The 26,960-nt window shown below is 43.0% G+C and overlaps 1 protein-coding gene across 2 annotated transcripts in view; it reads right to left on the bottom strand.

Moving 5' to 3' along the window:
• Positions 1–26,960, bottom strand: part of MAN1A2 (mannosidase alpha class 1A member 2) — a 394,344-nt gene that overhangs the window by 132,514 nt on the left and 234,870 nt on the right. The window contains exons 6-7 of one of the 2 annotated variants that reach the window (XM_033941127.1): positions 16,713–16,796; positions 2,844–2,938 (exon numbers count right to left, since the gene is read on the bottom strand). In XM_033941127.1, the coding sequence (XP_033797018.1) occupies positions 2,844–2,938; positions 16,713–16,796 (179 nt within the window). The remainder of the gene's footprint in view (positions 1–2,843; positions 2,939–16,712; positions 16,797–26,960) is intronic. The other variant, XM_033941128.1, reaches the window with a different exon arrangement.

Below are 26,960 nucleotides of genomic sequence, written 5' to 3'. Positions count from 1 at the left end.
TGTTGGCCTGTTATTCTCGCTATTATGTAGATAATTGTTCTGCCTCAATCTCATTGCTCTCCCTCCTTTGAAGTCCACTCTATCCATCTATTTGCTCCTCTACTTCTCTGAGTAGCAGTCATTTACTGACCCCCTGATAAGTCCCTCTCTTACTTCCTCACTGACTTTGACTCCTGGCTCCTCTTCTTTCTCAAACCCTCATCCTTGGTGACTTCCACTATCCATGTTGATGAACCCGCTGACTCCTACACTTCCAGGTTTCTTGCCGTAACATCCTCATACAATCTTCAGCCGTGCTCCACCATCCCTAAGCACCAGAATGGTCACTGCCTTGACCTTTAATTCTTGACCCCCGACTGCTCTACCACTAAATTCTGAACCTCAACTCTTCCCTCTCTGGCCATCATCTATTAACCTTCACAACTCAACACTCTACCCACAAGACCTGACCAATCACTAGCTATTGACCCTGACACTCTTTCCACGACTGTTTCACCCCTCCCTGTCCCCCAACATCCGCTACCTGTGTCTGATCTGCTGAAAATCTTTGGCTTAAAACACGCACATGAGCTGACTTGATACACTTCAAATCCTTCCTGACATCCTTCCAGTCTCCCTCTCAATTGCCAAGCAAAAATACTATGCTCATGTAACTTACTCTCTTAGCTCTAATCCTCACCATCTCTTTGGCATACTCAACTCTCTACTCAAAGTGCCCCCACCTCCAATTCCCCCTTTACTTTCCCTCCAGATGATGGCAGAGTTCTTCTATGACAAGATTCACCTTGAGTTGTCAACCAGGTCACCTCCCTTCCCCTTCCAGCTGTCTACTCTGCCAACCTCCCTTCAACCCCTGCCACCTTTTCTAAAATCATTGAAGAGGAAACTGCACATCTTCTCTCTTCCTGCAAATCAACTACCTGCTCCTTAGATCCAATTCCCACCCACCTACTCGGTGCTCTCTTTCCCACTCTCATCCCTCCTATCTGTCACATCCTCAACCTATCAATTCTCTACTGTAACTGTTCCCGATGTCTTCAAACATGCCGTAGTTACAACTCAAAAAATCCTCACTAGACTCCATATACCTCTCCCCCTCCATTTCTTATCCAAGCTACTAGAATGTGCTGTTTACTGCTGTTGCCAGGACTTCCTTTCATTTCCAAGCTATTCTTGATCCACTTCAATCGGCCTTTCGCCTACTCCATTTCACAGAAACTGCCCTTGCTAAAGTCTCTAATGACCTGTTCCTGTCCAGATCCAATGCCTTCTACTTTATCTTCATCCTTCGATACTGTTGATTCACCACATTATCTTTGATACTTTGCCCTCGTTGGGATTCCAGGGTTCCGTTTTCTCCTGGTTTTCATCCTTTCTCTCCCATCGTACTTTCAGTGAATGCAATGAGGCATCCTTCTCCACTTCTATCCCACTGTCAATCAATATACTTCAGGACCTCTCCTTTTCTCCATATATACCCGCTCCCTCGGTGCACTGATCTCCTCCCATGGTTTACAGTATCACCTTTATGCTGATGATTCCCAGATTTACTTCTCCACACCAGATATCTCTACAGGAATCCAGGCCCAAGTCTCAGCCTGCTTGTCTGACATTGCTGCCTAGATGTTTCACTGCCATTTAAAACTGAATAAGGCTAAATCTAAGCTCCTTATCTACCCACCTAAACTCACTTCTCCACTCCCTCCATTATCTATCTCTGTGGACAACACTCTCCTCCTCCCTGTCTCGTCGGCTCGCAAACTTGGGGTTAACTTTGACTCTTCTCTTTCCTTCTCTGCTCAGATCCAGCAAACTGCTAAAACCCGTTGCTTTTCTTTCTATAATATTACCAAAATCCAACATCTTCTTTCCAAGCACTCTACCAAAACCCTTATTCACACTCATCACTTCTCGCTTAGATTACTGCAACTTGCTTTTCTCAGGTCTTCTGCTCAACCATCTCTCTTCCCTTCAATCCGTGCAAAATTCTGCTGCATGACTTATATTCCATCAAAGCCGCTATGCTCACAATACCCCTCTATTCAAGTTACTTCACTGGCTCCCCATCCATTTCCAAATACAGTTCAACCTCCTCTTACTGATCTAAAGGTGCACTCACTCTGCAGCCCCTCAATCTCTCTCCACAATTCGTTCCCCTCTGTGCTCCCCCACCCCTTGCCAGGAAAGTCCCTTTTATCCCTACCCTTCCCTTACACTGCCACCTCCAGATTCTATCCCTTCTATCATGCAGTGAAGTATGCATGGAACAAACTGCCTAAGTCATTATGTCAGGCGCCATCTCTGGTAGTATTCAAATCCAAGCTAAAAGCCCACTTTTTCGGTGCTGCCTTCAACTCTTAATTCCCACTCACCATAAAATTACCTATGTCCATCCTATCATTCTCTCTGCAAGAAACTATCTGACCCCTACATGTTTTGTCTATGTGTCCAATTAGATTGTAAGCTCTTGCATGTTGATTGTAAGCTATTATTGCATGTTGATTGTACAGCGCTGTGTACTCACTACAGAAATGATAAACAGTTGTAGTAATAGTTGCAGCAGCAGCAGCAAGTGCTGACTAATAAACACAGAATATAGTTTATATGTTGGCTCTGCAGTGATATTCTATATTTGGATAGGTTTTGGCAGATAGAGATCAGCACAGTCCATACAGTCTGCCAGAAAGGTGGCTAGGGGTTGCACCTGCTGCTCCCTGGGCCTATAAATGCACATTGGCAGACAAGGATGTTGTCAATTTTACAAGTTTCAAGGTTCAGAAAACCCCTGTGCTCACAGCTAATTTCTGCCTTTAAAGTCTGTTTCACTCATTCAAACCACCTACCTTTTAAGATTCACCATAGCCCAAGGAATTCCAGTAGGTGTGTTAAATGCAGGGAGGAGTTTCCCTGCTAATTGCACAGCCTTATTTTTGAAAACCTGCAACACAAGACAAGACAAGACAAGACCTATTTAAACCAGCATTTCATCAGCTAAAATAATTCTATTTCACATTTAATACTAGAGAATGTGAAACAGTAGGGAATGTATTACATTGGTAGCATTTGTTCCCCATTCACTTCAAGTTATAACATGGAAAATTAAGTGACTCCAGTACCAGAAGTGTTACATTGGGCAAGCTAATTACAACTCAGGGTGTTTTAACATTAATCGAGATTTGTTAATGTTTTACAGCAAAGCTTACACCTTCCTATTACATAAGCCAGTTGTTAAAATCCCATATCGCTTGCAATTGGGGACAGGAGAGAAAACTAGCATCGTATATACTCAAATATAAGTTGATCTGAGCATAAGACGAGGTACCCTTCCCTCCCCCAAAAGGAGGAAAAAAGGTTGACTCGAATATAAGACTGGGGGGGGGGTTAATATTCATGTGCCCTGCCAAGATCTGTGCCCTTCACCCCCTTCTCTGACCTCCTCCCCTGCCAGGTTCTCTACCCTGAACCCCCTCCCTCCCTGCCAGGCTCTGCACCCAGCCCCCCTCCCTAACCTGTATCCCTGTCTTCCCTCTCTCCTGATATCCTGCAGGCCTCCACTGAACCTATGGTATGACCTGGTTGGCTGGAACATGAGAGATTCCTCCCACCTCCTGTCCCGGCCAACTGCCAAATCTTTTTAGCTCCCTCCCGCCTCCTCCCGCGTAACATTTTGAATCCCTATTGGTCCAGCGGTGTACCGGCAGGAGCGAGCTTTCCACACTCCTTCCCAACCCTGAATGGCCACCTCGAATTCTCACGCTCCTGCCTGGACCGAGCCGCTTGCTGAATGTCTGCCCCAAGTTCTCTCATGGAAGCCATTCAGTGAATGGCTCAGCACCAGGCAGGAGTGCGAAAGCTTGTTCATGCCCAGTACACTGGGCCACGAGAACTCGAGGCAGCCATTCAGGGAGGGGCTCAAAGTGGGGCAGGAGTGCGGAAAGCTCACTCCTGCCTGGTACACTGCTGGACCACCAGGAATTCAAAAAGGTATGCGGGGGGAGGCTGGAGGGAGGTTAAAAAAAATTGCTGGCAGCATCTCATCTTGAGTATAAACACATATGTTGGCTGTATTAAAGATGAGTACAGAAACAGTAAAAATGAACTTCCAGAAGTAGTAGTCCAGTGTGGAAAGAAAATGTACATAACACAAAACACAAGATTTATGGAGATATAAAGTAGACAGAGCAGCCCTAATCTTTCATTGGTTGGAATCTGAAAGCATTAGAAACAGTCAAAAGATATAAAGAAGAAAATAATAAGCAGCAGATAATGTAGTACGGAAAACTGATGTGATTCATTATTTGCTGCCTGCAAGGGTCATCAAATACAGCACATCCTACTTAATCTGAGCTCCACAGGGGGAAAAGCACCCAGCAGGGCTGGGTTTTCTTTTCTAAGCTGCTTGTTAAACCCTCTAGAAAAAGAAAATCTGGTACAATGGAAACTGTAGTCTTATCTATAGCTCAGGGCTCCATGCTGGGATAGTGAAATGTACTTGTTATGGGAATATAACTTCCCTTATATAAATAAGTGTACACTTCTCTTCTTACTCTTTCTAAGCTACCTAAGTACTACTGTAATATTAGCTCTGGGTAAAAGCCTCATTAGCTATGATTGCTTGTCTTAAAACTGGTCCCATCTATTCTATCCTACAGCTTCAAGTTCACATCAACATTGACATTTATCTCTCTACATCTACTCAAACACCAGAGTAGCTATTTAAAGTCTAATATCCATACAGTGGTACTACAGAGTGTCACTGAATATCCTTCCAGACTATCAGACACTATGGATAGTACTGAGACAGCACAGAGGTGGAGGAAAAAATTGAAAGGAAAGTGGCAATATTCAACCTGCTATCCTAAAATTATTGAAGTTTCACTTAGAACACAGCCAATAGTCATGAAAAAAACAAAACATCAAGCAACATACAATGCTACCAGTAAGCTCACAAAAACAAACAAAATATGCCTAAAACTGCTATCTAACATCGTTATTCAACTAGTAACAGTCATCAAAGAATGCTATGTGGACTCAATATGTGGATAATCAGCATTACTTACATCTAGTTCAGTGTCTCGCAAACTATCCAAAGCCGTGGCATGCTAAACAGTGGGCCACAGCTAGAGGGCACCCGGAAGTGCACGGACGTCAATGCGATGATGTCACGCTCATGTGTGACGTCATCACACCGACATCTGCACATGTGCAAAAGCCCTGCAGACAAGCCCTGAGCCACCAGTGGGGAGGGTGCTCAACAGGAGAGGCATGGAGAGGAGGAGAGATGCCGGGGAGGAGGAGAAGCAGTGGCACCGGCTGACTGCCTACAGAACGTGCCTCTCGCGGAGAGAGGCACATTCTGTACACAGTCAGCCGGAACCAGTGACTTGTGGCACACCTGCAACCGCGCCGCAGCACACAGTTTGCAATTCACTGATCTAGATGGTGGTGCTGAATAACCAGAATACTATTAAATGTATGGAGGTATGGGAGGAGCATCCGGTGGCAGGAGGGAGTGGCATCCATCCTGCCGCATTTGGGGGAGAGGGGAGGAGATTGTTTGCAGGGAGGTGCCTAGCACAGGGAGGCCTCCGCTGGCAAGAGGGACTGGGCATCCTTCATTTTCGCTGATGTGGGGGAGGGAGTACTGTGGGGGGGGTCTCCCAGTGCTGGTTCAATGAGGGGTCTTTGGGAAGGGCCGTCATTGGCTGGGGTGGGTGGGGGTGGCGGCACAATGTTTCTTTTTTAATGGGGCAGATATTGTGCGTGTGTAAAAAAGCCCCAACAGCTAAGTGCTTCCCCAAACTGGCTCTGCATATGTGTTAGTCGCTCTCACAGCGACTGATCAGATGGGGATTGCCAAGAACCTCCGTGGTAATAATTTGCATGGAGGTTTGTTGGTGCATCAATCACTGTTACAGAATCAACCAAAAAAAAATAAAATTGGCCAATAGCAATTCACACGGTCTTAACAACCGTGTTTTGTGCATCTAGTCCCAAGTTGGGTTTTGCATACCCACATATAGAAAATAGTGGTGTACAAAGGAGTGAGGCAGAAGAGAGAAACTTGTATAAGAAAAGATCTCTTGCAGGTGATCTTTACCTGTACATTGGTCAAGCAGGTAGAAAAGATAGCTCAGCTAGACTTTACTATCATGTACTGCTTCTTAGTTATACTTAAGTTTTATGTTAACATTAATAGTCAAATGAAAGACAAACAGTAACTTCACTTTATATCTTTCTCAGTGTAGAATTTAAATACTTGTTCCAGTTCTATAGGACTTAGCATTTATTTACAGCGTTATGAAATTTGGAGATTCAGTCTTGAGTCTGTGAAAGGAGGAAGTATTAATGATGTAACTACCTCGTTTCATAGATATGGGAAAGTCCTATTATATTTTCATGATGTCCTTTCTTTCTTTCTGGCCCCTTATGCCTCTGATAACTCAATGTACCAGTCACAAATGTATCCTATACTACTGTACCAGAATCTAACTTGCCTTAAGGTACAATTGAAAGTGTTAACTAAATCCAAAATACCTCATTACTTACCTTAACAGCTAGATACACTTCCCCTATATTCTATATAAGACACCCAAATTAGAGAACCAAAATTTGCATGTGGATTGAAGATGAACATGTAAATTAATTAGCAATAAATTGATGTCATCAATTGCAGTTGATTGGCATTAATTAGAATTTGTGTTCTCATCTTTCTGCATATCAATTCTATAACTCCACATACCTAAATCTCCAAGCATGCAACTCAAAAGGGGGTGTGGTAGAGGCACTCCAAAAATGTGTGTGCAGAGTTATAGAATAACGCCATTCCAGCACCCATATGCCAAGAGGGGAGCCAGCATTTACACTGGGTTTCAGCCGGTGTAAATCCTGTCACCCAAATTAAGGTGTGGGAATGGGCTCTAAGTGCTCTTCAACTCTGGCGCCATTTATGGAATTCAGTCCTTTGTGTTTAGAAGGGAAGATTAGGTTCTTACCTTGATCATCTTTTTTCTGGTAGAAGGGTACAAGAGTCTTGACAAGTTGGTTATTTATCCCCACCCACGAGTTTGTGTAGAAGGAGTAAAATTTTCTTTGGCTCCACCTCCTGCTCTAGGCTACACTGCAGCTACTCCTCAGTTTATACCAAAGTGCTATAAGAGGAGAAATAAATAGGAGGAGCATGGGAATTCTCCCCAACATAGTCAATTCTCTTCTGCTCAAACCAACTTCAATATAAAACAGTGTACAAACAATGAAATATAATGGTATAAAACATGCGAGACTAAAGAAAAAAACCCAAGATGGAAAAAACCCACCTACTTGAGCACAACCAGCACTAACACTGATGGAGATCCCAGAAGTACTGCTATGACTGTACAATTGAGAAGTTACTATGCTCTTCAAATACTTCTGATAGACAGAAAGCAAACTTCTGGATACATATACTTGTCTGAGACAGAAAGGGCAGACCATTAAGACTCTTGTACCCTTCTACCAGAAAGAAGATTATCTAGGTAAAATCTAATCTTCCCTTCTGGTGCAAAAGGTACAGAAGTCTTGACAACTGGGACATACCAATGCAGTCCCTGGAGTCTAGTGTGGGATGGATAAGCCTGCAGTCGACTATACATGCTACCACATCCACTCTATAAAATTTCATAAAAGTATGGAGGGTGGACCGTGTAGCCATCCTACAAATCTCTTTGGGTGTTAACACCTGAGACTCCACCCATGAAGCTGCCACACTTCCAGTGGAGTGAGCTGTTTACCACAGACAATGTAAGCAGAGGCAATAACCATGTGAATCCATCTGGAGATAAGACACTTTAGAGGCTGTCCTTCCTTGCTTGCCAGTTTTTGTTAAAATAAAAAGATGATCCTCACTTCTAGGTAATGAAGAAGAGTTCTCCTAACATCCAGCAACTGCAACTTATCTTTTTTTCTTTGAACCTGTGGCCTGGAATGCAGGAAGCCATACTTCCTGATTTAGAGGGAATACTGGCACATGTAATTCTGAGACTCACTGCGCCAAGGTGATTTCCACTAGGAAAACCATTTTTACGGTCAAATCCATTAAAGAAGCCTCCTGTAAAGGCTTGTATGGGGCCTTAATAAGAATATGCAAAACAATGTTAAGGTTCCAAGCTGGAAAAGGTTGCCACATAGGGGGGTATGCTGCCCCAGCACCTCCATCAAGAATCTGGCAACATCTGGATGAGAAGCTAAAGAAACTCTATCCACTCAATCCCTAAAACAGGATAACCCTGCTACCTGTATTTTGACAGAACCAACTGCCAAGACCTTTCTCGAGACCCATTTACAGGAATCCTAGGACTACAGCCATTGGGGCTCTCAATGGTTCCACTTACTCCTGCACACACCAGTGCTGGAAACATTTTCCAGGTCTTGGCATAGGCCGTCACTGTCACTGGCTTCTTAAGAGTTTATGGGAGTTGCTATGACCACCTTTGAGTAGCCTATTTCTTCAAGGCCTTGCGCTCAAGAACCATGCCATAATCCCAAAGTGTTCTGGGTCCTCAAGGACAACTGGACCCTGTGAGAGAAGATATGGATGAAGTGGCAGTCTAAGACACCTGTTTCTTTGTAATTGAAGTAGATCTGCTTACCAGGGCCGACGGTCAATTTGGGTCAACCAGGATTACTAATCCTGGGTGGCTCGCAATTCTGCAAATGACCCAATTTATAATAATAATAATAACAACAGTTTATATACCGCAGGACTGTGAAGTTCTACAAATTGAGTAGAACTAACAAAGTTAAAAGCTAGTGACTAACAGCTTTAGAGATCAGTTATTGGACGCCACTCAAGTGGAAATACCTTTTTCAGGAGGTCGCCACTTCAAATTAAACACTGGCACCAATTGTGATTCCATGGGGGTGGTTTATTACATCCAGTGCCCTTGCCATAAAATTTACATCGGGCAAACAACCCGCAGGATTAAGACTTGAATTATAGAACATCTGAGCAATATCCGTACAGGATGAGTCTCCGCCCCCCTGGTCTCTCATTGGTTGAGTGAATCCCACTCTTTAGAGGATTTACAATACACTGTGCTGATACACATCAAACAATTTGAGGGGGACACCTCCAAACTGTTGATCCAAAAGGAACAGCGCTTCATTTACAATTGGCGAACTTTAAAACCGGAGGGTCTAAATTCAGACATTGAATGGTTATTAGCGTAGAGGATGGTGTAGGAATCTGTCCCCTTATTTTTGACATCATTTCCGGTTCGGCTCATGGTAGCCCCTCCTGTCAGTTTACCCATAAAAGCAAGTGTCCTGAGTTCGGAGGTTCAGTTCTCCCAATACTTTGGATCAGTCCTGTCCTAGAGAGCCAACAAGAGGTATGAGAATGTATTGATTTAATTTGGTATTAGAATTACGTTTAAATGGAATTAGATACACTATATGACATCCAGGCTTTTAATGTCATTTGAGTTAATAAACATATGTTTTTATTTGTTTTTAGTATTAGTGTCCCTCCCTGATGAAGAGATGAAACTCGGGTCGGGGGGACAGGGACTATAGAAAGAATGGCTGACAACGGCTTATTTTAACTCACCAGCACAAGTTTTAGGCACTCGATCATTATTGAGGAATAACGTTATACAATCAACCACCCAGCAAAGATAAGTACAACATAGGATATAACAACGCACGTGGAGTGCCTTGTGTATATATTAAGAGTGGTTTGGGGACGGTGAAGGCGATGATGGTCCCCTTGTTAACCTCAATTTAGTGATATCACTAAAGCACTGGTTATAAAGTCTGAGCACTTCACTTTAATTTGAAAATCATTTTATCGTAAAGTTTAGAATTTAAGTAGAGCTGTGACAATTATAATTGAAAAGATCTACCTAAGTCTTTGCCAGATAGTAGATTTTGGAACTCAAGAGGGTCAGGTCTTGGTAATTTATGAGGTTCCCAGATATTTCATCAGTCCTTGGTGGGCTTCTTTGCTTAGAGATTGTATTAGGCTCACAGTAGAGATACGACAGTTCCAGGTGGGCTCAGCCTACTGGTTTCTGCCCCCAGTCAAATATAAAAGGGGGACAAGTTACAACCACAAGTCACAAGAGTGATAAAGTGCATATGTTGAAATGAAGAAAAACTCACTCTATAGACCTATTGAAAGAGTTATATGGATGATATAACAAGGTTCACAAAAACTTGCTCAGAATCATGGAGGGGAAAACTGGGGCGAACCCCAGAAAAAACCACCTCACAGCCCAATCATCGCATGGAAAGTAAACAAGATGTTATATCATTTCATATATGCTTTTTGTGTTGTGAAAAAACCACTAACGTTCAGCACTGCTTACTAAGCATACGTCAAAGCTTTTAGACAAAGAACTAAGCAAACTTAGCTTGCAGCTTGCGGGTTCCGACGTGCACGTTTCGATCCTGCCTCAGGGAACACACAGGAATAGTTGGAAAAAACGCTCATGCGATGGGTGTAAAAAGATTCAAAAAGGACAGCATAATTCGTTCCAGAAGTACGCTCGTAAACCAAATTGCTTGTACATCAAAATGAGTTTCTCCATAGGAATGAATGGAAACTCGCTTAATTCGTTCCCCCCCTCGAGGCCACCGGCGCTGCTCCATACCCACCCTCCCGAGAACCACCATTGCACCCCCCCCACGCCAGCGAATGCCCTCCCCCCGTGATCTGGCATCCCCCCTGTGATCCTGCATCCCTCCCCCGCTCACGTCGCGTCGCCCCCCCGCAATCCTGCATCACCCGCCGAGCACCCAAACAGCACCCTTTACCCCGATTTGGCACTGGCACCAACGCACAGGACATGCTGGTGCCCGAAGATCCTCCCTCTTGGCTGGGCTGGACTGGGCCTTGAGCATTTGCGCATGCTCAAGGCCCAGTCCATCCCAGCCCAACCAAGAGGGAGGATCTTCGGGCACCGGCATGTCCTGTGTGTTAGTGCTGGTGCCAAATTGGGGTAAGGGATAATGTTTGGGTACTTGGCGGGGGATGCTCAAAAATCGAGTGAAGCTCGGTTTCCGAGGTGCCGATTTTGCGAATATTTTGCTCATCTTGCAAAACACTCGCAAACCGGTGCACTCGTAAACCAAGGTTTGACTGTATAAACTTTTAGATTGTCTACTGTACTTTAGCAAGAAGCTCAGATCCAGGCAATCTCTTAGTTCAGTGACAGGCTTCAGCCTAAGAAAGGACTCAGAGGATCTCTAATCCAATATAATGGTATATATTGAAGAACTAAAGCAAGTACTGGGCAGACTTGCATGGTTTGTGCCTGTATATGGCCATTTCGTTGAGGATGGGTTGGGAAGGGCTTTGACGGCTGGGATGGTTTAGATGGGCTACAGTGAGCTTTGACAGAGATGGAACCTAAGCACAGTACTGGGAAGAGCTTTGGGTTTCTGGCCCAGAAATAGCTAGGAAAAAGGACAATTTAAATTAAATAAGTAATTTAAAGAGGGTACGGTTGGGCAGATTGAATGGATCGTTTGGGTCTTTACCTGCAGTCATTTACTACGTTACTATGGCTCATTACCTTGGATCTCTATAAAGAGTATATATCTAGATACAATATATCTATATACATACATAGTACAATATCTATCTATGTATAGTACAATACTGTATATCTAGATACAATTATACTGAACACACACAAGCCTACATAGGAGACATGATAAAATGCACATTAAGAGGCTGATTTGACAACTGTTGCTACTGCTTGCAAGCCTGTTTTAACTTGCATCTACTGTATTCACATTTGTCTCTGTAACATTTCTGCAGAAACCAATATGACTCTGAAATATTCACTGTTAAACATCCAGAGCCAGTTTGCAATAGAATAGTTCACATTTCTCATCCACAGCCTTGACTTAAAGCAAAGAAAACAACTTTAGAGGAGGTGGTCTTATTAAATCATTAGAAACTGCATTTTGTTGAGAACAAGTGTCTTTGTGGCCATTACATAAATCTAGCTTTTACAAACTGCATACCAGTGTACATTTAAATTGCCTCATTGAAAAGATAAGCAAATGTTTCTTCATACACCACACAATCTCTCTATGAAGATTAACATACTGTAAACCAAGGGGCTGATTCTATATAGGCTGCCTAAAAAAATAGGTGCCAACTCGTGTGGCACTAAGCACGATTCTATAAAAGTTAAGCATACTGTATGGAATCACGCTTAGCGCCACCTAAGCAGTATTAGGCACCACAACTTTTAGGCACACCCTATTTATGCCAGGGTTTTCTAGGCCTAAATGCCTGCACCTAGATTACATACAAATAAGAATTCTCCAAAAATAACACTGCTACAGATACTTCAAAAGTGACTTCAAAAAAGCTGTAAAAAGTCACATAGCACTTGAGCCGAATTAAAAAAAAAATCAAATATAAATTTAATGTGTGAAATGGGGTGTCCTCGGTGTGTAAGGTCAGCGAAGGGAGAGATATCTCCAGCGCTTTACATAGCAAGGCACAGATTAGCCAACGTATGCCTGCACACCATCACTGGACACCTCTCGTGTGCTCAAAGTAATTAATCGTGTTAAAACTCAGACTTAGCTTGATAATTAATCCAATAGTCTGTAGTCCTCCTCTCAGCTGGCTCTGCTTTCCAACTGCTTGTCTACTGTGACAACATTTTTGATTCATCTCCTTCCTGATTGGCAACGGGTTCCTGATGAAGGGACTTCACGTCTCCGAAACTGGGCTTGGCTGAACCTGGTTACTAGGATGTGTAGAAATGCTGCCTTCCTTTTTTGACTACAGACCATTGGATTAATTATCAAGCTAAGTCTGAGTTTAATACTTTTTGGAGTTGGCTGGGGGGGTTCTTTCAGCGGGACACCCTGCTTCACTTATGCACTTGTGTGCTTGATAGATGCTTACATATCACCATTTAAGTTTTAACACGATTAATTACTTTGAGCACGCGAGAGGTGATGGTGATGTCCAGTGATGGTGTGCAGGCATACGTTGGCTAATCTCTCCCTTCGCTGACCTTACACACTGAGGAAACCCCGTTTCACACATTAAATTTATATTTAATTTTTTCTTATTCGGCTCTGTGCTATGTGAGACAGATTGGTCCCCTTTAAGAACCTATTGACTTTTTATTGCACCTAGATTAGACATACAACAGCGCCCAAGTCAAAAACAGGTGCCTAACTCAAAAACATGCTCACGATCTATCCTTAACCACATCCACTTTTAATTACGCACTCAGGACTAGGCACCTACATTTTACAGAATTATATTTTTCGAGTTAGGTGCGTAACTTTTAATTAAGCCCAATTATACATCAATTATGAGATATTAAGTGCCAATTATCAGCACCAATTAAACCTATTAGGCACCTACTTTAGCTAGGCTACTCCAAATGCTCAGGAAAGCTTCAGTTTTTGAAGCTCAGGAAAATTTCAGTGTGACTGTTCAAAGTTCTGAAGATGATGTACAGTTTTCTTGGGAAACTAAGCCACCAGAAAAACATGCAACCTGGTTTTGTAGTTTAAGGGAAAAAGCTGCCATGGAAGTCTGAAGAAATCATGCTCTGATGGGGGGCAAGGAGGGCCAAATGTATAACCTAAGTCTTAACATTTACACATGCGTACTGACCAATCTAAATAAAGAATATAAAAACCAAAACTAAAATAAGTCAATATTCAATAAGGCCTGCTCAACTACTATCTGATTAAAAAGAATCCCCATGTTCAAGGCTTTGGATGATTATAGCTGAATATACTATACATTGCTGGTAAATGCTAGTGCTGCTGATTCACTTTGGTGAACTGATACGAACTGATTCATTGTCCGAAAAAACATCAGACTCGCAGATTCAGCAACCAAGCTCCCTTCTCCCGGTGAGACCTGACATACCTCCGAGGCCTTCTAAAGCAGCAGTGGATTTGTTCTGAACGGGCTGCTTGTGATGTGGCAGAGGGAAGCCCTAGCAGGGAGGCGAATAACCCATTCAGAGTGATGCAACGGCTGACTGTCCATCAAGGATGTGCACTTGATGTAACTTAGATTTCAACAAAGCCTTTGACACGGTTCCTCATAGGAGGCTCTTAAACAAACTCCGTGGGCTGAAGTTAGGGCCCAAAGTGGTGAACTGGGTTAGAAACTGGTTGACGGACAGACGCCAGAGGGTAGTGGTAAATGGAATTCGCTCATAGGAGGGTCAGGTGAGTAGTGCAATGCCTCAAGGATCGGTGCTGGCACTGATTCTGTTCAATATTTTTGTGAAAGACATTGCTGAAGGGTTAGAAGGAAAGGTTAGCCTTTTTGCGTATGATACAAAGATTTGTAACACAGTGGACACCCCGGAGGGAGTGGAATACATGAAAAAGGATCTGCAACAGTTAGAAGAATGGTCTAGCATCTGGCAACAAAAAATTCAATGCGAGGAAGTGCAGAGTGATGCATTTGGGGGTAGAAATCCAAGGGAATCGTATGTACTGGGAGGTGAGAGGCTGATAAGAACAGATGGAGAGAGAGATCTTGGGGTGACTGTGTCTGAGGATCTAAAGGCATCTAAATAGTGTGATAAGGTGATGGCTATTGCCAGAAGGATGCTAGGCTGTATAGAAAGAGGAGAAACCAGCAGAAGAAGGGAGGTGTTGATGCCCCTGTATAGATCATTGATTGGTGAGGCCGTACTTGGAGTATTGTGCTCAATTTTGGAGGCCATATTTGGCAAAGGATATAAAAAGACTTGAAGTGGTCCAGAGGAAGGCGACAAAAGTGATAAGAGGTTTGAACCAAAAGAAGTAGGAGAACAGACTGGAAGATCTAAACATGTATACTCTAGAGGAGAGGAGGGACAGGGGAGATATGATACAGACATTTAATACTTGAAAGGCATTAACATAGAGCCAAATATTTTCCTGAGAAAAAAAATGGAAAAACTAGAGGACATAATTTGAGGTTACGGGGAGGAAGACTTAGGAGCAATGTCAGGAAATTCTTCTTCATGGAGAGGGTGGTAGATGCTTGGAATGCCCTCCCAAGGGAAGTGTTGGACAGGAAAACGGTGATGGAATTCAAAATAGCATAGGATAAAAATAAGAGGATCTCTAATTAGAAAACAAAGGATGTAAATTAAGAGCTAAGACCGGTATCGGACAGACCTGCATGGTCAGTGCCCCTTATTCACTAATATGGAACTTGAGGATGTTGCTGGCCAGACTTTACGGTAGACATCTTGCAAACAATGGGATGGTTGGATAGGTGAAGTGAGCTTGGACGGCAACTTCAGCATTTGGAATACAATACCAGACTTTATAGTCTACGGCCCAGAAGTATCAAAGAAGAGACAATTTAATCAAATCAGGTATTTTTAAATGAGTATCACTAGTGGGCAGACTGGATGGACCGTTCAGGTCTTTATCTGCCGTCATTTACTATGTTATTATGTTTTCTTTAGTGTAATTTGTAACTTGTACATTAAAAAAAATTTAGGACAGGTTGGGTTTTTTTTTGCCTTTTTTTTGTATAGGTCACTTTTAATATCTTATCAAATTATTTTGGTTTTCAAGCTGAATCCTAAAAGTTAGAGACAGGAGAGAAAATCCAAGATGATAAATTCTGTTTTAAAAAGTAATCCGCCTTTCACAGAAGGAATGCATGACAAGGGTAAGTTTTTGAAAACTTCAGTGTGACTTCTCAAGAGTTCTGAAGTTCACTTGAGAAACAGCTACCAGGAAAACTTACATACCTAGTTTTCTTGTTTAAAGGAAAAAGCTGCCATGGAAGTCTGAAGAAATATCATGCTCTGGGGAGGGAGGTGTCTAACCTAGGTGCTAACATTTACACATGAGGAAATGTTTTGAATACCAACACTTTGAGACATATATACAAACATGATGCCTAATGCAAGTCTGAAAATACCTGTTTAATTTCATGGCATATATTTAAAAGTGGGAGGGACATACATATACAGGGATGGAGCATGGGCAAATACATAAGAAGAGTTTCCACGAGTATGTAAAAATAAGAAAATATTATAAGTTACGCAGGTCCCTGCCATCTCTATTAAATCTCTGTTTAGTCTTGGTGGAAATTAGAGATTTATCAGTGGCCTTTCAGATAACTATATTTACTGTTAAGTAAATTGTACTAGCCTCTGCCCCCCTCCCCAACCTTTGCAAGCATCTGATCAGTGAGGTAGGAAATTGAATTGCAGGATTTAGCAATTGTTCTGGCAAAAGCCTTGCTGCTTGATACATGTGAGCTGATCTGCCTGTTTCCTAAGGGCCAGCACATACACTTTTATGGATGGTGTTAAGTGCTCATGCCTAAAATATTCTATAAAGGAAATTGGCACTTATGTTCCTTTATAGAACAGACTCCTATTGCATGCCCTCAGAATTCCCAAGTCTAAGCACACTGTCATAGAATTGCCCTCTTAATGTAAAAAACTGCATTCATTTTCTAACCAAAGAGGTTTGTTTAAAATAAATGTGAATCAACTGAACTTATTTCAATTTTTACATTTTTAGCACAGATTTTCATGTGAAATGTACAAATCTCTGATACATCCATATCCTCAATAATAAGTGATTGGATGTTAATAATAACTCAAACAGGTAAAAACAAAATCAATTTCCAAATAAACATTTTCACATGCTGAATATGTCTCTGGGACTGAAGCTTTAATTTTCAAAGTATCCTTTCTCCTGCAACTCACCTCCTGTCCTGAAAGATAATAAGCAGCAAGAAGGCCTCCAATAAAACGGATGTTCACTTCAAACACAGATACTTCTGAATTCTGCTAAGAGAAAGGAAAAGTATATTTCAAATAAATGAAATGAAAATAGTTTCAACAATAGTGTTAAAAATCTGTGTAGTGCAAACTTCTTTGAATCAGGTGCACCAGTGATGAAACAGTAAAGTAACTTCCATGCTCTAGTTTCAGTCTGCTTTGGGCTATTATTTTCTTTGAAAAGAGAACAAGATCAGAGGTATTTACTTCCAGTTCTTCAAGACTACAAATGGATACAGTATATAAGATATCCCTAATAAATATTCTTGCAATGAATTTGCATACAATGGAAGCTATATACATGGGGCTAGATTCACTAAACTTACCGATCCTGTAATGATGGTCGCAAAACCAGTTTTACTGGTTTTGCAATCGTTCATGTTCCCCGACCCGATTCACTAAACTGCTGTTCAATGAATCTCCTATCCGATCCACCATGTAAATGAGTAAAATCCCATGCAAAATAGCCAAGCAATTGATTCACTAACAATTGCTTGGCTATTTTGCATTGGGTTTTACCACTGTAAAACCCAACTGCTGTAGAACTGTGTTACCGACAGGTCTGCCTGTTTTTTTTTCCTTTAAAAAAAAACAAAAAATGGCACTGATGCATGGGAAGGGGCCTAAGGCCCTGATTGGCTCAGATGCCTCAAGACCCTCCCCTTGGGCGGGGTCTTAGGCATCTAAGCCAATCAGGGACTCCCTTAGGCTCTCTCTGTATCCTGGATACAATGGAGAGGAGCTAAGGCTAGGGCTATGTCAAGCGATGATGCATGGGGCGGGGCCTAAGGCCTGCAATCCAGACAGCGGAGGCTGGGGAAGGAGAAGGAGGGACGCCTACTGCTCCTAACAAAAGGTAATAGAGAGGAGGGGGGCCGGGAGGCCGGCACTCTGCTGGCAGGAGGGAGTGGGCATCCCTCCTGCCATTGATTGACATCAGGTGGCAGGAGGGAATAGGCATCCCTTCTGCTATATTTAATTGTTTGATGGCGTTGGCGGGAAGCAGCAGACGGGCGGGATGTCTGGTGGCAGGAGGGTATGGGCATCTCTCATGCCATTCATTTGCGACGGGCATCTGGTGGCAGGAGGGAGTAGGCATCCCTCCTGCTATATTTAATTAATTGTTTGATGGCGTCGGCAGGAAGCGGCAGGTGGGCAGACAGGGGGTGTCTGGTGGCAGGAGGGTGTGGGCATCTCTCCTGCCATTCATTTGCGATGGGCATCTGGCGGCAGGAGGGAGTGGGCATCCTTCCTGCCATTTTGATTTTGGTTCGGGGAAGGAGGGGGCACTTTGTTTGGGAGGGATTTTTTTTTTTTAAATTGGGCTGATATTTTGCGTGTGTAATACACACAAAATATCTGTGCCATTAAAAAAAACACTAGTAGAAGCCCTGACAACAGTGACAGGAGGCTGCTTCTCCTGTCACTACATTCATGTGGGATCTCTAAGAGAGTAAGAATCAGGGAGTGGGTCATTGGTATGGGCAGACTCGATGGGCTATAGCCCTTTTCTGCCGTCAATTTCTATGTTTCTATGTTTCTATGTTACTGTCAGGGCTCTGCCCCGACTCAATCGCTCACTGAGCAATTGAGTCAGGGAATTTGCATGCAAATAAGATAGTGAATCAATTGCTGTTTCAAAGTCGGCCAGGAATCAGCAAACAGTGATTGAATCGCTATCTTTAGTGAATCTGGGCCATGGAGATCTCTTTCATGCATATTTATCTGGGGTATCCTGAAAACTCAACCTGTTTATGGGCCTCCAGAACCATCAGTGAATACCACTGATACAATTATCTAAAGAAAGGATCCAGGTAGTCTTGAAAAATCATACATTTAAATCATCATATCTGTTGGTGCACTAATATCTATCATAATTTATGAATAATCTAGGAAACATAGCAAAATTTGTTTTACTAGAAATTGGGCATACAAGTTTAATAGAATTTCAATTTGATTTCAGTCTTCATGAGCAGGGTAAGCAATAATATCTACACGTATTCTGCATACCAACTACTATTACTTTAGTCCAGTTTCAGACTCCAATAACCTATTACAATAGTAGAATCCCCTAAATTATTCATGCAAAACCCCCAAGTTAAACAAAGGAGCTTTCATTAAATGATATCATGATTTCTCAAACAATGGCAATGGAATCAGAATGGAAAGATTAGGTACTTACCTTTATAATAAATAGGCATATCATTCTTGGGTAGTTAATCCTTGGCCATGAGATCCTGTGTAGAGAACCTCATTTAAAGTTTTTCACTTCCCCTCCCTTCATTCTGGGCTGTACAGCAAGTTCTCAGTTCGTATCAAAGCAGATGGTCAGCCCTAGACTAGAAACATAACAGGTATGGGAACACTCCCCAAGAACATGTCTTTTCTGCTCATATCAAAACATTTAGCATGAAATAATCATTAACTATTTAACATATATAATGAAGTAGAACAAACAAGCCACCTACCTGGAGCTCTGAATGATACTCTTTGATCCTTCACGAAAGCAATGGTCTTCTCTATCCCGGACCTTGCTGAATAGGAACAAGACAGAAAGCAAGCTAAAAAATATCAGATAGCGAGTTTCAAGAATGATGTGCCTATTTACTAGAAAGAAGATTATCAAGGTAAGTATCTAATCTTTCCTTCTAGTTCAATAGTCACATCATTCTTGGAACACTTTTGATGTATTAAAGTAGTCCCCGGAATCTAGGGTGTGACAGATGACTCTGCAGAATGTACATAAGACTCAAATGATGAATCCAATTTTGCTGCTATTTCATACTTTGTGAAAGTATGAAGGGAGGATCATGTGGCCGCTCTGCAATTTTCTTCAGGGAAAACTGCTCTAGCCTCTGCTACTCCCCTTGTAGAATGTGCCTTTAAGGATACAGGCAGTTGCTTTCCACTCCTGATATAGGCTAAAGAAATGGCCACATGAATCCATCTCAAAATGGTCACTTTTGAAGCTGGGCAGCCCCAGCAGATAAAACCTGCTAGCACAAAGAGATGATTTGACAAACAGAACTCATTTGTAATTTCCAGATACCGAAGCAACACACTGCGAACATCCAACAATTTCAGGTCTCATCACTCTTCTTGGATCCCTAGGGTATAAAGGAAGGTAGCCGTACTTCATGGTTAACATGGAAACAGACTACCTTGGGCAAAGAGGGGCCTGTACATAGTACTATCCCATTCTCTGAAATCTTGAGGAAAGATTCTCTGCAGGATAACACCTGCAGTTCCAACCTTGCTATGCTGATGTGACCACCACCAGAAATGTCATCTTAACCATCAGGTCCATTAAGGATGCCTCCTCCAGAGGCTCATACATAGCCTTAGCGAGGGCCTGTAGGACAAGATTAAAACTCCACATTGGAAACAGCTGACATACTGAAGGGTGCAGGCATAATTCTCCCTTCAAAAATCTTGACACATCTGGGTAAGAGGCCAATGTACTTTAGTTAGTCTGATTTCTGAAGAATGAAAGACTCATCCATACCTTGAGGGAGTTAACGGCCAGGCCTTTTGCAAGACCCTCTTGAAGGAAAGCTAGAACCAAAGAAATTGGGGCTGTGACCGGTTCTGCACTTTTCTTTACACTTCAGTCCTGCAATCACTTCCAGGCCCTCTTATAGGCGGCTAATGTTGACTGTTTCTTGGATCTCAGGAGAGTAGCAATGACTACTTCCAAATAGTCTTTACACGATAGTCTCAGCCAGTTCACAGCTACAAGAACTACTAACCCTGGGTGGGACTTTATTTTCCTCAGAACTCTTTCTATTATGGACCATGGGGGGGAACATGTACAGAAGCCCTGCCTGTGGCCACTGCTGTACCAGGGTATCCAAGCTGGCGCTTTCTGATTTGTATCTTCAGCTGAAGAGCCGAGCAGCTTTCTTATTGGTCACTGACACCATCAGATTGAATACTGGGCGCCCCCACTGACTCACAATGCAATCCAATGCTTGCTGGGATAGAGCCCATTCTCCAGGATCTGCCAGTTGAGAAAATCCACTTGCACACTGTATACTCCCACAACATGTGCTACTGAGAGAGCCAACAGATGGGTCTCCGCCCACTGGAAAAACAGTTGAACCTTCTGGCATAGCGGCGCACTCTTGGTGCCTCCTTGTCACTTGACATAGGCCACTGCCATTGCATTGTTGGAGAAGACTCTCACAGCTTGGTTCTGTAGACAATTACAGAGCGCCTTCAGAACTAGACAAATGGCCCTCAGTGCCAATTGATTGATTAAACACCTCTTCTGAGATGCCAACCAATGTCCCTGCACAGGATGCTCCTTGCAATGTGCTCCTTGACCATACAGGCTGGCATCTGTTGTTAGTATGACCTAAGTGGAGAGGCGAAGCAGAACTCTCCAGGATAGACTGGAGCTCCAACCACCAGTTCAGACTACGATGCACTTCTGGTGTCCAAGGAGGGGCATCTGCAACACATCTATTTGCAGAGACCAATAGGATATGAGCACATCCTGGAGAGCTTGTAAGTGTGCTTTCACCCAAGGGACCACATCTATGGTTGCCACCATTGATCCCAGCACCTGTAAGTAATGCCAAGTTGTCGGCATCAGCCTGTCCCGAAAGTCTCAGATCTGATGCATGAGATTTGCTTTGTGAGCCTTCTGGTTGAAAAACTTTGATCTTCTTTGTGTTGAACCAAATGCACAGGTATTCCAGGAACTGAACGGGTTTGTAGGTGGCTTTTTCAGAAATTTATCACCCAGCCCAAACACTGCAGGAGCTTGATCACGCACTCCACTGCTATCCTTACTTTGCCTTTTGACAGAGCTCGGACTAGCCAATCATCCAGGTTGTGAAAATGTGCTGCTACTACAATCATTACCTTGGTGAAGGTACATGGCGCCATGGCCAGATCAAACAGAAAGTTTGAGGGGAAGGAAATGCAGTCAGCCCTGATCCCGGCAAAAACCTCCAAAGAGCTATACAGTCTGCACTCAAGCTCTCTGCGAACAAAACCTGGAATGAGCCTTGCTCCCAAGAGAACGGTTCCTGAACACCTGGACTGTTAATGCAGACTGGCCAAGCAGGCTGTCTCTTGGCTGCAGACTTTTACCCTTAAGAGTGCATCTTTCCACAGCCAGAAATGTCCTGAAGCCGGGAGCTTCTGCATCACTTAGAAGCCTCAAAATAAAATAATAAAGGTCTAAATTAAAGAAAAATAAACACAAGCAGAAGAGACAGGCTTCTACCTCTCACATGTAGAGAGAGAAACAGAAGATTTTCAGGATAGCCCAGAGTAAAGGGAGGCGGAGCAGAAAAATGTAAATGAGGCTCTCTAGACAGTATCTCATGACCAGGGATTGACTACCCAAGTGTTGAAGAACAATATGCCTATTGCACTAGAAAACTAATTTAACTCAGTCCAAAGATTTCAAAGTTTAAAACTCCATCAATCCTTGGATGTGTTTTCTGAGAGAATTCTATGTTCCCCATAAACAAGACACAATGTACTATACAGTGGACAAGTTATTGCACTGGATCTTCAATTTACAGATGCAAGCCCAGGTACAAATATGCAGCACGTGGGAATTCATTTAATGAATGCAAATGACTGTGCAGCAGAGTTCAGGATTGGTAGGAACCATTTAAAAAATGTGTTGCCATGGTTTCTGGCTGTATTTCTGGGTTACATGCTGGTGTATTCAGTCTCTAAAAATATTACTATAAAGTAACCTTATCATTGTAAGAGTTAGTGAAGTGCTTGAAAATTATAGCAAACATATTAAGGAACATAAAAAGTAGAAGGCTAAGAGGGTAGATAAAGAAAAGCTTCAGCAATCTCAAGTGTTGAAACAAGCATGGAACAAAGCACAGAAAATCCTTATTTACAAAATAATGAAAACTGTTAGCTTGGTAAGGCTTTGGAAGATCAGGTTTTTCTTCAGCTCCAAGCCTCTGAATGCCTAGATTGGTCTTTAGCGATATTAGCAATGTCAATGACAGCAAAGACCTTTACCTTCTGAGAACCTATTGCTTGTAAATATGTACAGAAAGGCAGATTTTTTTAAAAAAATTCTCAAGTGTATGTCATTTTGGGATCCTTTTACTAGCGCGTTAAGGTGGTAGCACAGGATTTCATGCACGGCAGATATTAGTATGGACCCGCATTAATGGCTTCCAGCCAGTATGGTAAAAAAACAAAACATGTTATGTGGGTTGTTTGCATGGCAAAGGCAAAGCAGAGGAGTGGCCAGCTGTGACATCTAGCATGAGGGTCAATGCCATGTTCTAGCTTTCACAGCTGCTGATTAGTGTAGCTCAGTAGTGTGGCCTAATCCCTTAGGAAAACTAGCCCCCCTCTGTCACCTTTCCAGGAACACCCCCAACCCCTTGAGGACCTCTCTGATCAACCCCAACCCCTCAACCCCCATAACCACCCCCCAAACACTGATCACAACCATCCCACCCTCCAGGATGACTCTCCCATCTGATTTTTCCTGTCCCTCAACTTCCTGGGGATTGTTGCAGTAGATCATTTATTTATTTAGTTTATTTGAGCTAGCACAACATGAAATGCATTGGCAGAAATAGTGGGTGCACCTGGAGTATCTTGTTAGTGCACATAACATGGTACCCCTGTAGTATGCGTGTGCCCTAGTAACTGCAGGGAAAATACTAGGCACCCCCACCCTTGCATTTACTGCATAGGTTTTGCACTTCCACAGCCTAATTTTTGCAGTTTAGGCGCTGCCCTCACAGTTCTAAATAAATATTTATGAGATTTCCCTTTTGGATCCGAGTTGAATAAGCTTCTCATCCTAAATTTCAACAAATACAATATCTAGACCAGGGGTGCCGCCAAAGGGATTCACTTCAGAAGCAGCTAGCCTGGATAGTGGAAGCACTGCAGAGCTTGCTTTGGTGACTCTAGCCAGAGTCGTTTGCGAGGGGCATGCCTCTTCACACTTCATCTTAGGTAATTCTAACAACAGATGCCGGTCTCTACAGCTGGGGGAGACATTGTCTCAAGTCACCCAGCGCAAGGCTACTAACTGGACTCAGTCGCAGAGGAAAGTGGTCCATAAATCATCTGGAATTACAAGCCATTCATCTCGTATTACAGATGATGGAGAAAACCCTGGAGGGAAAAGTAGTCAGGGTTTTTTCTGACAATGCCATAGTGGTGGTCTATGTCAATCAGCAGGGAGGCACCAGAAGAGCTCCTCTTTGCCTAGAGGCCAAGTTGTTGTTCCACTGGTCAGAACACCACCTGCAGACACTCTTAGCAATATCTGTAACAGGACTAGACAATGTTCAAGCTGAGGATCCTAGCCAGCAGACCTTGGACCCAGGTGAAGTGGTCACTGTCCTAGAAGGCCTTCAACTGTATAATGCGCCAATGGGAACAGCCAATATTCAACTTCATGGCATTGGTGGAGAACAGCAAAATAGATCAGTTCTTTAGTTGCAGATTCAAGCCAAGGAGCACTGATCTAGATGCCCTGTTCAGCCGTGATCAGAACAAGGACTACTGTATGTATTTCTCCCATGACCCATGATAGGCTGGGTCATTCAGAGGATAGCAAGACATCCAGGGTTGGTAATCCTGGTAGCACTGGATTGGTCGTATCAGCTGTGGTATGCAGACCTCATGTGCCTTCAGAAAGACAGGTCTCAAATTGCCAGTGCACACAGATCTCCTGTCTCAGGGTCCAGAACATTTTGGTCTTATGGCATGGCTCTTGAGCGCACAGCCCTAGCACAGAAAGGTTATTTGAAAGTGGTCCTTGCTACTTTTCTTGAGTGAAGAAATCAACATCTATTATGGACTATGCAAAAGTCTGGAAGTTGTTCTAGCAGTGGTGTGAAAAGGACATGGTGGAGCATTAAGGGCTCTGGTATCAGTGGTGCTGGCATTTCTGCAGACTGGACTCGAAAAAGGCCTGGCAATGCAGGAAGCATGGCTATCCTGTTTTAAATCCCAAGTAGAGAATGCTCTTTGGCCTCACATCCTGACATAGCCAGACTTTTGAAGGGGGTGCTCAGGTTGTATCCTCCAGTAAGATAGTTGTTTCCGTCATAGAATCTTAACATCATCTTGAAGGGGCTCAGTAAGGCACCCTTTGAGCCTTTGCAGGTGATGTCTCTGCTGGATCTGACAGTAAAGACGGTGTTTCTGATGGCTATTGTCTCTTTGAGAGGAGTCTTGGAGATACAGGCACTATCAAACAGAGAGAGCCATTCCTCAGATTTACAGAAGTGGGTGTATCCTTTTGCACAGTTCCTTCATTTTTGCCAAAGGCAATGTTGGCCTACCATGTCAATTAGGAGGTTAGGTTGCCTGTGTTCCATTCCATAGGCTTCAAGAGAAGAGACAAAGTTTTAGAACTGCTGGATATGCAAAGAGTTCTCCGTTATCTTGAAGTAACCAATGATTATCATCTTTCAGATCATCTTTTGTTCTCACCAATGCTGCTAGGTTGGGTAAGCCAGCATCTAAAGCAAACATTTCCAGATGGATTTGTATGGTGATATCATCAGCATTCACTAGTTGTGGGAAATAGCCACCAATTTCCTTAAGAGCACACTCCACTAGAGGTGTGGCTTCTTTGTAGATGAAGACTCTGGCAATTCTATCTGAGGAGATTTGTAGGAAAGCTATATGGTCTACTCTCCATACCTTTACAGAGTAGATGTGGCATCACAAGAGGATACTGCTTTTGGGTCCTCGGTTTTAAGGGCAGGCTCATCTGGCCTGCCCTAGACTTGAGACTGCTTTGGTATGTCACCTATTATCAGGACTCCTATACACTTTGCACCAGAATGGAAAGATTAGGTATAGGAGTTCTGACGCACTGTCCCGTCAGTCTGGAATTCGCCTGCTTCTTGTCTCAGAAAGATATGTGTGTCCAGAGCTAGAGATTTTCTTTCTGTTAGTTAGATTTTTTTAAAGGCGGTAAGTGAGACTCTACAAGCTCCATAAGTATTAGTGCTGGTTGCAATTTGGTAGGTGGGTTGTTTGTTCCACCTGGGTTCAAATAATGTGTTAATTAACTTGGTTCAAATTTTTTCTTCACAGCAGAATAGAAATGTATTGTCGGGAAGGTTCCCTGTATCCCTCTTTTTATTTCTTATTTTATTCCCTGTATCCTTCCTTTTTATTGGCTAATTGCTTTGGTACAAACTGAAGGGGGCTCTACAGCCACTGGTGAAGGAGGCATAGTTGAAGAATGTAAATTTCATCCTTCTGCAACACAACTCATGAGCAGGGGGATATTATCTACAGTCAGGACTCCTATATCCTTATACCAGAAAGAAGATTATTGAGGTAAGAACCTAATCTTCCCATATATATTGTATATTTACCACATAATATAATATATTTATCACTTAATATAATGTACATTTTTATTTTGAAGCTGGAGTTGGTTAGTTTTACCAACTCCAGTTCCACAACTCTGCCTTTCAGAAAGGAGCTATGTAAGTACAACACAATATAATATAAGATGCTATAAGACTTCTAGGGCATACTTGCTAACTGTGTCAAACATTTCTATTGATTTATAGGGCAATAAGAGATGATTTTTGTACTCAAATTGTGATCCCTTTGCTCTTTCCGATAAATGTCATAGAAACATAGAAATAGACGGCAGATAAGGGCCACGGCCCATCTAGTCTGCCCACCCTAATGACCCTCCCCTACCTTTCTCTGTGAATAGATCCCACGTGTCTATCCCATTTGGCCTTAAAATCAGGCACGCTGCTGGCCTCAATCACCTGTAGTGGAAGACTGTTCCAGCGATCAACCACTCTTTCAGTGAAAAAGAATTTCCTGGTGTCACCTCGCAGTTTCCCGCCCCTGATTTTCCACGGATGCCCTCTTGTTGTCGTGGGACCCTTGAAAAAGAAGATATCTTCCTCCGCCTCGATGCGGCCCGTAAGATACTTGAACGTCTCGATCATGTCTCCCCTCTCTCTGCGCTCCTCGAGCGAGTATAGCTGTAATTTGTCAAGCCGTTCTTCATATGGAAGATCCTTGAGTCCCGAGACCATCCGGGTGGCCATTCTCTGCACCGACTCCAGTCTCAGCACATCCTTGCGATAATGTGGCCTACAAAATTGCACTCAGTATTCCAGGTGGGGCCTCACCATGGATCTATACAATGGCATAATGACTTCCTCCTTA

The sequence above is a fragment of the Geotrypetes seraphini genome, chromosome 4 (genome assembly GCF_902459505.1).
Source record: "Geotrypetes seraphini chromosome 4, aGeoSer1.1, whole genome shotgun sequence".
NCBI classification, from domain to species: Eukaryota; Metazoa; Chordata; class Amphibia; order Gymnophiona; family Dermophiidae; genus Geotrypetes; species Geotrypetes seraphini.
Note: the sequence above shows the minus strand (reverse complement) of the source record. Positions and strands in the feature narration are given on the sequence as shown.